This window comes from Theobroma cacao, chromosome 6 (assembly GCF_053813885.1).
Source record: "Theobroma cacao isolate CCN51 chromosome 6, ASM5381388v1, whole genome shotgun sequence".
In the NCBI taxonomy this organism is placed as follows: domain Eukaryota; kingdom Viridiplantae; phylum Streptophyta; class Magnoliopsida; order Malvales; family Malvaceae; genus Theobroma; species Theobroma cacao.
The window spans coordinates 7260453-7272983 of NC_142644.1; the positions used below are offsets into that span (position 1 = coordinate 7260453).

Sequence of the window (12531 nt, forward strand, 5' to 3'; positions counted from 1 at the left end):
CTATTAGGTGGTGAATACATTCCCTAAGCCATTTTGTGGCAAACATTCAATACATGTCACTTATAACAAGACATAAACATTATCAAATTCCATAACAGTAAAATGTAAAGACCAAACTCAACCAGCAGAGTACGACACAAATGAAAAAGCTCACGCCTACTAGATGCCATAACGAACACCTACCAGGCCAATTATAGAAGACTACTCTTTCCAAATGGACAGCGAGCCAACGAGTCTATTGATTTAAGAAACTAAAGGTAATAACTTGTGAGTCACAAAAACTCCTTGCATGAATATAGAGAGGGGGAACAAGCAATAGGGAAGAGTGTTTTATAAAACACTCTTTCAAAAATATGCTAATAAACATCATAATCACTGTTTACAAACCCTGCCTTTCCAAGTGTATGCATAAACTGAGTTTTGCTTCCCAAGCGTCCTCATCTGTTAATCCCACTTAACCCAAGCATGACAAATAATTACCTGGTCATCTAACCCCGTCATCTTTCAAATGGCTCATTTATCGACCAAACCTGTAGTCTTTGAGTCCATTATCTTTCAAACAACGTTAGCAAATGTATGTCCTTTCTCACTCCAAGACCAATATCTTTCAAATGGTACATGGATTGAATACTATCATGACCCAAATCCAAGGGTCCATGATCGGTGCACGAGCCTAACAGGCAAGCACACTAGACTCAAGCAAACCTCTAAATCCAAAATTATATAACACAAATGCCAAGGGATTTATGATCAAATATTCATAATAATACCAAATATAATACATTATCCTTAGCACATAATTCATACAAATATTCATGAGGTTATACATTGGCCATTAAATCGGGTTTGTACATAACAACCCTTATACAATTCAAATAACACATCGTGCTTAACATATTCACCAACTAATCAAACTGAAAGGTGGAAGGCCCATACAGACTCAGCGGAGTGACATGTTGGGAAGGAGACCTATCGGATGCCAATTACATGTCTGTCCAATCAATGACACTTGTCACATAACCCCACAGTTTCTCTTATCTGCACATGGTACAACAAAGGGGTGAGTCATCTACTATTTGGTGAGGGGATGCTATCACAACATAATATTTTACGTATAAAACAAATAGGCCTATCTAGCCGTAAAACTTTCATATTCAAACATCTCTAATTCAAAAGTGCGAGGATCATCCTAATATCCTACATGCACAATTCATCACAATTAAACTTGCCAAATCACATATCAATGGCGCATCATAACCACAATACACAAGTTCTATGTCCTCACATCACATCATATGAAATCAAGGCTTACCCTTAATGCCATTACCATCAAACTAGGCTTCGTAGGCACATCTTAGTTGCCGAGCCCAACCTCAAATATCATTCACATATAAATTATTTATCTTGAAGCTTTTCATCAGATACCATTCATAGTTAGCCACCATAAATTCATTTTCAAATAAGATCATGCCATCTCTGTTGCATGTTATCATAGTCAAACAGAATCAAGTGAGTGGTCTTGCCCTAGACATCATCAAATCACGCACGGTGGCCAATAGGTGGAGAAACAAAGCACACGCAAGTCAAAATTGCTGGGTGGAGAATAGATCACACACGTGCCAAAGAAATGAGCGGAGAATAGATCGTTGACAGGAGTAAACTCCAAACGTCGGCATCACTCGAAGAAATCTCACACAAGTGGCATCACAATTATCATTTGGAGTAATCTCCCAACGGATGGCATCGTACACTACAGGTGGGAATCTCAGGCGGGGTATCAACCATTGCCTTTGCTTACCACAGTCCCTGAGGCACAGACATAGTCACAGGGTATTGGATTCCACTCATTCACAAATCAAATCAACATCCGGAATTCATCCCTCGGACAGAATACATATCCACAAATCAGGCCATCGTGCCTATGACATTTCATATGTCCACATCAAATCACATTCAAATTCATCAAGCTTTAGTCATTTCTAAGCTCAATATAATTCTAAGTGCCTACAAATCTTTAAGGCATCATTAAAAGAAACATAATCAATCTTTAGGCCCTTATGCCCATAACCACATATGGGTATTAATCATATTAAGTCATATCAATCATGGCTTAAAAGCGTTATGCATATCTTCAAATCAACCACAAATATGTGGGCATTCATGCATATATCATGTTTGCAAGTAGTCATGGCTCTTCGGCCTCACATACTCAACATTACTTCAATCGTTGTGCCATTAACCCAAATATATATTATGCCCATATTCCTAATTAGGTAGTCCATTCATCACAATTTGGCACAGTCCTTAAGTTATAATTTGTATCACACCATGGGTGGGCCTCTTGCTCTAGGTCCTACATACCATCGGTTCAACACAATGCCACCATGTGGCACACCACAAATTACATAAACATAGATTTTCTTTTTCAATTAACTAGTTAGCCTAGGCATTCTCATCTAGGCACACAATCATAATTGTTCTCTATCCTAGGCATATACCTCTAGGCAAACAAACATATACACATGCACACAAATATATATATTATATACGTATCAATTCTTTACCTTAGGCATTCTCATCTAGGTAAACACACAATATTTCAATACCATGGCAGCGTATACATTATGAGAAATGCACTACATGCATTTAATTAAATCCCACTCACCTTGACAATCAGAGGCACACCACATCAAGCTCAACCTTTAGCCTTCAATCATCTTCCAACTCACAAATGCATTAATAGCCTCCATTCTCCCTTTAGACACATCAAAACAATGCAAAATTATTTATTTCATAGCTTTCAAAAATATCTCAATTTTTCAAAAATACCAAAATCCAATATATAAGCTCAATTTTTCAACAAATGAGCTAAACCCTTACCTTAGAAGCTAGGTTGCTCAAATCTAGGTTTCAAATCTCCAATAAACTCAAGGGGAGAGAGTTTTACCAAATCTGAAAATATTTAGATCCGAGGTTATTAACCGATTAAATCGAAAATCAATTGATAAAAATGTGTAATCTTACCTCTGGATTGTCTCCCAAGCTTGGATCTAGCTCAAATGGGCTCCAAATAGCGTTTGGGGGCCTAGGGTTTGAAGAGGGTAAAGAAAGAATGAGAGAAAAAGCTAAGAGAGAAATGGGGAGGAATGCCCGTTAACCCTTTTATATTTTTGCCTTTTCTCTTTGATGTATCGATACATTTGTCAATGTATCGATACATTTGGGCAACGTATTGATACATTTCGAGCAGAATGCTCTTGAGTGCCCTCTACTTCAAATGTATCGATACATTGGGACAATGTATATGTTTTGATACATTAAGATAATGTATAGATACATGTTCATCTTTCCAAGAATGTATCGATGCCTTTACTAATGTATCGATACATCTTGCCCAAATTACACCTTTTCAGCACCCAAACCTCCAAGAATCTAAACTTAACACCCCAAAATCATTTCCTACTGATCGTATACTTCAAATAACTCATATAATTCAATTCCTCATACATATATCCTTAAATATGCATCGAATTAAATCAAATCCTCAATTTATAGGATTAATTCATCATTTTCATCAATATTCACCTTAAGGGCATACTTAGATGTCAAAGTGCTAAACATCTGCACAATTCAAATGAGGACCTTAATTTACCTCCCACATTCATAGTCATTTATCTCTAAACATAATCATATTCATCAAAACTTAAATAACTCCTTAAATTACTTGGCCAACATAACATATAGGCCATATAAAAAAAAAATCAAGGGTGTTACAAATATTGTTCCCTTATTAAAACATTGTTTAGAACAGAGTTCATATACTTTTAAAAGAATATTTAAAGGAAATGAATGAAAGACTTATGAATCATATGTATTACAAGTTCATGGTTACAAAAAACTCTCCCCTTTGACTTGTCCCTTTCTCGATATCCATTCACAAAGTCTTTGTGACTCACACGTTATTTTTCCTCACTATTTTTGTTGCAAAATAGTGATTGCACTCTCTTGCTAGCAGTTAGTGTCACGAAGATGTGATCCGTTCATTCCTTATTTGTAGATGTCTAGCAGTCATTTGATGCCTAGCGAGTCAGGTCATGTTCCGCTAACTAGTTAGTCTATATTATGTTTATGTTTACAAACTATGAACATGTTTTATGGATTATGAGTATGTTATGATAATGTAGCCAAATGTTTGGGCATATTACTTTATGAATGTTATGTTCAATGTATATAGTGGGTCAAGATCCCATATGGACACTCGAAGGTGTTGAGACATATAAATGATATGGTGCATTGAGAACGTGACACTCTGATGGTATATGAAATGTTTGCACTTACACTATATATATTGAGAAGTTCCATATATGTGAAATGTTGCATATGATGGTATGAATAAGTTGATATTGCATGCCTATGGATGTTTAAGTACATTTCCATATTCATAAATGTTTAATGATGAATGTTAAAGAGGCTTGCTTGGGCCTAACGGCCTGCACCCCGTTTGGGTTCATGCACCGATCATATCCCACCACAAAATGAGATGTGACACAAACTCTTTAGAATATTCCAAGATGAAAATAACCTATGGACCTTGACATTTATTCTAGGTTGCTTTTACTACTATCCATATAAAGTGGTTATTTTGTGCGAAGTACTTATTTCACTTGTATTAGTTGTTCTGAATGAAATAATGCTCTATTTATTCTAGTTATTTTGCATAAAGCAATGCTTCACTTGTTTTGCTTATTCTATGTAAAATAGTGTTTCATTTATTCTGGTTGTTCCGCTTAAAATAGTGCTTCACTTATTCTAGTTGTTATTATTATTTTCTGTACAACATTATATTGTAAAACAGCTCTAAAAAATTTTTGGTAGTAACCAAAATCAAATATTTACAAACTATACACATTTTAATGTTTAATGGGTTGAAAAATAAAAAAAAATATTTCCTATCCATACTTCTTTCTCTAACCCTTTTCTTAAGGGGATTGAATTTTGTCTCTAACTCTCCTCTCAAAGGAATTAAATTTTAAATTTATATTTAATGCACTGATAGTATATATTTTCTATATTTATCACTTCATCAAAACATGCCACATCATTAATAAGTAAAGATAAAATCTTATAAATTCTTAAAAAATAATATTAAAAATTTTTAATAATTAATCAAATAAAAAATAAATTATCAAGTGAACTAGACATCACAAGGAGCTATTAAGTGGCCATGGTGCAACACAATTAAGAATCAAAACAAGTAATGCCTACGAAGTACCCAGACACATGCACAAGTGAGATTAAAGGCATAATACTCAAATAAGTCCTTAAATTATTTAAAAATTCAAATAAATCTTTATTTTTTATTGTGATCAATTGAGCCCCTGTGCTTTTATTTTGGGTCAAATAGACCCTTATGATTAATTATTTATTATCACCGTTAGTTAGAATGCTATTTGTCATTATATATCTACATGATACTGACATGATATTGATTTAAAAAATGAAAAATATCACATAATTATTATATCATGTCAAATTAATATGTCATGTCATTATCAATTTTGATATGTCAATATACCATATCATTATTAATTTTGATATTTAGCAAGCCACGTTAGTGTACCATAGTATAAATAACAAATGATATTTTAACTTAGTCAATCATTAGTTATAAGAGTTTATCTAATTTAAAAAAAATAAAATAACTTATTTAGCTCAAAATAAAATATAATAACTTTACTAAACGTAATAAAAATATGAAGACCTATATGAATTTTTTTCAATAATTTTAAAAACTTTTTTGAATACTATACCAATATTAATTTATTTAAAATTCTGATATAAAAAACCTTTCTAATCTTCATCTATGTCAAGATTAATCTGGCTTGCCTTCACGTGGGCAAAACACGTTATTTCCCTATACACATGCTTCATTGCCATCACCTTTGTTCTCAAATTTATCTGCCCAAAGTCCTTTCTATCTTAGCCTTTGTCAAGTTAATCTCATATTGCTCATTTTGCTCATTCACAGTGGAAGAATTAATTGTAACTTGAATCCATCAATGACTTCAAATTGCAACTTCAATTTTCTCGTTAATGGTGGGAGAATTAATTTGCTTAGAGGAAAAGTTTGATTTGGATGCATGCGGACAAAGAACAAGAAAGAGGGAGAGAAGCATGAAAAAATACGAGTTAAAACAGGTTTTTGGTTTAATCTTAACGTGTTTTGTATCTAATCGTGTCTGACACATTAAAACACGAAAATTTTCGTGTCTCAAGTGTCAGACACGACAAACACATTTAAAACACGTTTAAATACGTTTAGTTAATCGTGTTATCATGTTTAAACGTGTATACGTGACACATTTATTAACATATTAAAAATTAATAGTTAAAGATTATTTTACTCTTATATAAATAATTTTAAATAATTATTTTAATAATTTTTTTAATTTTATAAAGATAATAATGTAATTATTACGATTAAAAATTATAAATGATTTTTTATATTACTAATATTTGAAGGTTAGATTTTAATGATATGTTTTATCATACTATATGATAATGAATTTTACATATGTTATTTATATTAATTTTTTTTATATTTAATGTTATTATTATTTTTATTTTATTATAATTATAAATTATAAATTTAAATAATAAAATTATATTTAATTATAATATTTTTATTTAGCCTTGTTAAACGTATTACTAATCGTGTCGTGTCATATATTGACACGTGTAATAAACGTGTTAATCGTATCGTGTCATGTTACACGTTTATTAAACGTATACGTGTACATGTTTTAAATTTAAAACACGAATATTTAACGTGTCATATTCTTGTTTAACCTTAACGTAATATATTTCGTGTCTAATCGTGTCTGATACGTTTACGATACGAAAACACAAATTGTTAGGCCTACTATCAGTGCATCAAATATAAACCTCTTTCAAAATATGTCTTCCATATTACTCAAATTCAAGCCTTGTACCAAATCTTCCTCGTGTAAAGCAATGAGCACAATAAGACAGAAACTTGATGTAAGTAACAGCTTCATTTCGTATATTGCTCACCAGGATATATTATTGATAATCTGCCTCTTCAAAATCATGACAATCTACACTAACAAGAGTAGCAATATGCAAATCAACGTTTTGGTAACTGGATATCTTAACACGTATATAGCATGGGGCAAGTTTTCATTTGGATGTAAATAAAACAATAGGTAAATCATAATTAATATTCTTGACCAGAAATAGGTACTCATCCTCCATCACTTGGTCACACGGTAGCTCTGCATGATAGTCAAAGATAAAATAAAAGTAGAGTCAAGTTTCATACCACGAGATGAAGAAACAAATCTTACAAGCTGAAACTGGCACAGCCTGTCGAGCACTCTATGCTTCATGAAAAGATCATAGTTAAAATGCAGAGAATGAAGGAAAAAGCACCAATACCTTAACCCGTTTCAGCAGATCCTTGGCCTTAGCATCATTGTTAAAGTGATTGCGCACAGGCTGTAGAAAGGATGGATAGAAAATTAGTTCACAGGCAAGTAAACAAAATAAGGGCTCTGACCACACTTGTATGTAAGTGGCACCACCAGGATCATCAAACTAACATGAGAAACTACATTAGCTACATGTTAAAGCTCACTGCCTTTTAGAGCCAGGACCTTCATGAGTTAGAACAGCAGTCCAATACTGATTAGCAGGAATATTATGAAAAGCTGATAGATATTATGTTTCTTGAATGACAACACCTCATATATGCTACATGAGCAAACACGAATTCCCCACACTATCATTTTTAAGTGGCACCATGAAGATATAAATCATAGCAACAATGCGAAAAAGCCAAAAAGGAGCAGTCTGGTATATTCTATTACTCAAATTATTTGCCAACATTTGGCTACCAATGTGAAAAGGTCCTTTAGTTATGCAAAAAAAGAGTGACTAATTTCACAATATATAAGACAAAAAGAGAAAAACAAACTGTAAAGTTTGGTGAATAGACAAGGTCCATTAATTATGCAAGGTCCAGTAAGCCATTACTTTGAACAAGTATTCTTTCCTTTCAGTATATATATTAATAAAACCTTAGGACATATCCGACTACCCTTTGTTTTCTTTATCTAGTACGAGGCAGAAGCAAACTCTTTTGAAATCAATGACGTAGAATGCAGAAAAGGAAAATAAACTGTAAAATTGGGTAAGTGTATAAGTTCCATTAATTATGCAGGTCTGTTAAGCCATTACTTTGAGCAATAGTCTTCTTTCCTTTCAGTATATATATTAATAAAACCTTTGGACATATAGACTACCCTTCGTTTTCTGTACCTAGTGGGGAAGAAGCAAACTTTTTTGAAATCAATGATGTTCAATTAACAGTCCCATGCATTGTTTTTAGCTGCCCTGGGATGCAGGACTATAGCATTTATGCAATGTAGTATAACATATTTCTGCCTGTTATATAACTCCAAAATAAGAAAAAGAAAAAGAAAATAGAGAAACCAAATATCAGACATCATTTACATTACAGAATAGAGTACAGACGCATAAAAAAGCTACAGCAAAATGAAATAATTAAGGATGAAATAAAAAATCACATAAAGCCTAGTGTAGCTAATTAAGAAGAGCTGGTCTATCCTATTAAAATTTGTTTGAGTTTAACCAAAAGATTTAACATTGTGTTTGTCTGCCAGGACCTGACTCAGTTGCAACAGGATAGTGTTGACAGAGTTTTAGGTGTTTTCTTCAAGAGTTACCTAGTTAATTAACAGAAATAAAGGCACAATAGGTAAAATACACTTACCTGTAGTATCTTGTTCAAAGCTCTTGAAAGGGCAGGTTTCAAATCAGCAGGATGCAACTCCCCACTCTCATAGTCAGAAACAAGCTCCTCAAAATTTTTAAAGGTCCTAAATTGAAACAACATTACATTAATGTCATGCTACTCTGAAATAATCATACTAATGACAAAACTACAAAAAGATGGCTTGTTAAACAAATATAGTGAGATAAAGGAGTTTATGAATATCAAGTGTGAAAACGTAAGCATTAATTATCAAAGTCACTCAATCATTCTTACACAGGAACTAAATGAAGTAAGGTATGGAACCACTCACTTGTCACCACCATTTTCTGCACTGCGCTCCACCCTGAACTCATGAAACCATGGGAAGATGATGTACTTGATGTATTCCAAACATGGATTCCCCTCAACAATTTTAGGGGGGCAGTATGCCTTCTTTATTTTCACATTCACTTCTGCCTGTCACGTAAATCATAGGAGTATCAGAACATGATTCAGGATTCAAGTCAGTCAACACTTTTTTTCTAAGAACTTTGAATAGAATGACACCCTGGTTATTAATCCCCACGAGTAAAGGAAAGCCAACCTCCTCATCCTCCATGAATATTGATGATGATGGATCACTCTTTGACATTTTCTCTTGTCCCTGCTGCAGACCAGGTAGCATATCTGCATGTCATGAAAACCGAGATCAAGTAACATAAAAGGAAAAGAAAAAGATAAGAAAAAGAACTAAAATGATGTGGAAGTAAGAGAATACGATGAGACAAGATAATTGGTTTGTTTTTCCTCTTTATGTCATCACAATACTCTCTTGCAAGGACATTCACTTTCCTTTGATCCATGCCCAACTGGCAAATGTCTGCCTGTTCAGATAAAGTAATTCCACTTGCTCTTAGTTAAATAGAAGTTTGAAATTGACATTACAATCTATCATTAAACATATAATTTACACAAAAAAGAAAACAGCTATACAAAAAATAGTCCAGAATTGCACTGCAAATAAGTGGAAGGAGATGTATAGCAACCATGCTGGAGATCCTGAACAGCTGTTCTTTACTTAAACTGTCAAAATGATTTTGAAGCTTTACAGTATGTTTGGAACTTCAATCAGGATTTGAAACTTTTCTTGATTTTGACAGAATAGGAACAACATGAACCAAAGAATAAAATTCAGAAAAAATACCCAATAATGTCCCATATAAAATCCTACAATCAAAGGACACCAAATGATATCTAACAGAAACTCCTCAATGGAAGAAAAAATACCCAATGATGTCCCATAGGAAATACCCATAATAAGCTTTTATTATTTGATGTCAACATATCCTCCCTACAAAGTTTAGATCCACTGTCAAAAACAAACTTTCGTATTTTCCCAATTTTAAAAATGAAATTTCAATCTCTAATGAGCAACTGACAACAAGGAAATAGAGACTAAATACTGTTTCTCAGCAAGATTATAATCATGCTTGAGTATGATTCATTCTAAACCAATCCATGTTAGTTTAAACAAAGGGTTCAGAAAACCATTTGATTTTTACAGCTCAAAAATTTGTTATAGAATATGCTACCGAGATAGTGCAACAGTCAGTGGATATTGGAAGAACTAAAACAAGGAGTCTCGTTGATCTAGAGAAGAATATTTAAAAGGGAAAAGAAAATAGCGTATTCAAGGTCCAAAAGCAATGTTGAGAAGAACAGTAAAAAAATTGCCCATCGGACTTTACTTTTTTCCTCTTCTTGTGGCCACCGAAACAGTATCACTATATAGCATGCCAAGCACATATGTATAAGACTCAAATGACTGCTACATATTAAAAGACAAGAAATTAACAAAGATTAAAAATATTATACCAACATTTTAATTCATATGCATGCAAGTGTGATATAAGAGAAGGTGAGTAATAACTATAAATAACTCATGACACTGAGTGTCTCTCAACTTTTATAAAGCTTTGCATATAAATCTGTCTCAAGTTCTTTACGAAAAGGCAGGGGATCAGAAAAACTTAAAATTCATAAGCAGAAGCACCTTAAGGAAAAATATGTCAGCACACTGCATGCATGGGTAAAGAATTTGGGCGGCTGACAACTCATCTTGCTCACTACGGCCCATAATTTGACAACACCTAAAGAGAACAAATTTTGTGTACGGCATCAACAGAAGCATTACTAGTAATATAAGGAAAAGATTAGAAAAAAAATATCAAAATTCTATTGTTTCCACACCTCATTATCCTGGGAAGCTTGTTTCTGCGGGCTATATCCATCACAAGGGGCCAGTACTCCGACGCCCTGGAGTTAATTTCATCTGAAGACCACAAGAATTCAACCTTTCCATTAAGATCCATGCCGACTGCCTTCCAGATTTCAATCAAATATTGTCCAACTATTTTAATCTTCTTCAAGTCACCACCCATTTTATTGTTTAGCTGCGCAAACCAATCTGCAACCCAGATTTTTACTTTACATCCAGCAGAGGTCAGTTTGTTAACATTTATCGCCTTCACAACTCCCTGTTTACAGACAAAAAACAAAAGAAACTTCAGTGGATGAGGGGGAAAAAAAACCTAAAAAGAAAGCACCGGACATCTAAAATGACATAACGTAAAGGAGAAGTTGCCACCATCTTGTCAACATGCATCATATGAGTTAACATTACAAATGAGAGAAGCATGTTAGATCTGAAGTTCGAGTATGTCAAGCGGTTTAATTTATGGAAAAAGAAATCAAGACGAATATTCTAAAAATCTATAAAAATCGTTCAAAACCAATTAAATCTGCAAACCACTAAGAAGAAGTTGGAACTTTGAAATGAAATGATGAAAGAAATTACACAAAGAAAAAAAAAATCAGCATGTTTCATTTTCATAAATAAATCCATAATTAGCTGTGACGTATTAATTAAATCCAACAAACCATTGATTTCAATTCTAAGATTTCGACTCAAGAGAGAATTTAGTCAACAACAGTAGAAAAAGTTGAGAGAAAGATAGAAGAATATAGATATGAATAAAGGAAATAATGAGGGACCTGAGCAATGTGCATTCTGCCAGAAGGCTCAAAGCCATCGTAGCAAATGGGTTCAGGCTTGTGGGTGAGAAGGTTCAGCAGCTCATCCTCTTGAATGCATTCTTCCCCAACACTTCTTATAATCCGAAACCTCTCTTCTACACTCAGCCTGAAACCATAATAAAAAAAATCGATTTCCATCTAAAAACTGAAATTAAGAAAGAAAAAGAATTCCGAATTCAACGGAAATGACTTACTGTGGAGTTGATGAAGACGAAGAGGAAGAGGAAGGTTGGGAGTTGATGGAGAGGGATTGGATGTCGCTCGACGGCGGAGTCTGGTCCGGCGGCGATTGCTCCGCCATTGGTTCTGAGGATAATGCGATGGCGGCAGACGCTTTACAAGTTTGGGAATCAAATTCTGCTGAAGCCCTAGTCTGGGGTCAAACCTTATAATTTAAGATGAAAGAGTTCGTTTACTGTGTTGTGAGTTAGTTCACTCCCAAAGGAAGCTTAACTTTAGGTGCAGTTAATTATTCAGAACCGGTATTACAAACATCTTATAAAAACTAATAGCTTTAAAACTGTTTAATTTATTTTTATATAAATTTTAATTTTGATTAAAATTATGATAAAAGATATTTAATAAATAACTTTATATTAATCATGGAATTTTTTATTTATTATGAAAAAATTTTAATT

At 33.4% G+C, this 12531-nt stretch overlaps 1 protein-coding gene and 1 long non-coding RNA gene across 2 annotated transcripts; both read right to left on the minus strand.

The window, feature by feature from the left end:
* Positions 1-835: 835 nt before the first annotated feature.
* On the minus strand, positions 836-3153 carry LOC108662535 (uncharacterized). The gene is made up of 4 exons (XR_016027238.1): positions 3025-3153; positions 2881-2952; positions 2666-2755; positions 836-1038 (listed from the first exon to the last, which is right to left on the minus strand). It is a non-coding gene; the product is annotated as an uncharacterized LOC108662535 (long non-coding RNA).
* Positions 3154-7036: 3883 nt separating this feature from the next.
* LOC18595578 (Tyrosyl-tRNA synthetase, class Ib, bacterial/mitochondrial) lies at positions 7037-12316 on the minus strand. The gene is made up of 10 exons (XM_007023592.3): positions 12088-12316; positions 11852-11999; positions 11048-11334; positions 10851-10947; positions 9576-9681; positions 9402-9484; positions 9129-9274; positions 8816-8921; positions 7459-7518; positions 7037-7295 (listed from the first exon to the last, which is right to left on the minus strand). The coding sequence occupies exons 1-10, from the start codon at positions 12192-12194 to the stop codon at positions 7275-7277; spliced, it is 1161 nt and encodes a 386-aa protein (XP_007023654.3). The 5' UTR covers positions 12195-12316; the 3' UTR covers positions 7037-7274.
* Positions 12317-12531: the final 215 nt, after the last annotated feature.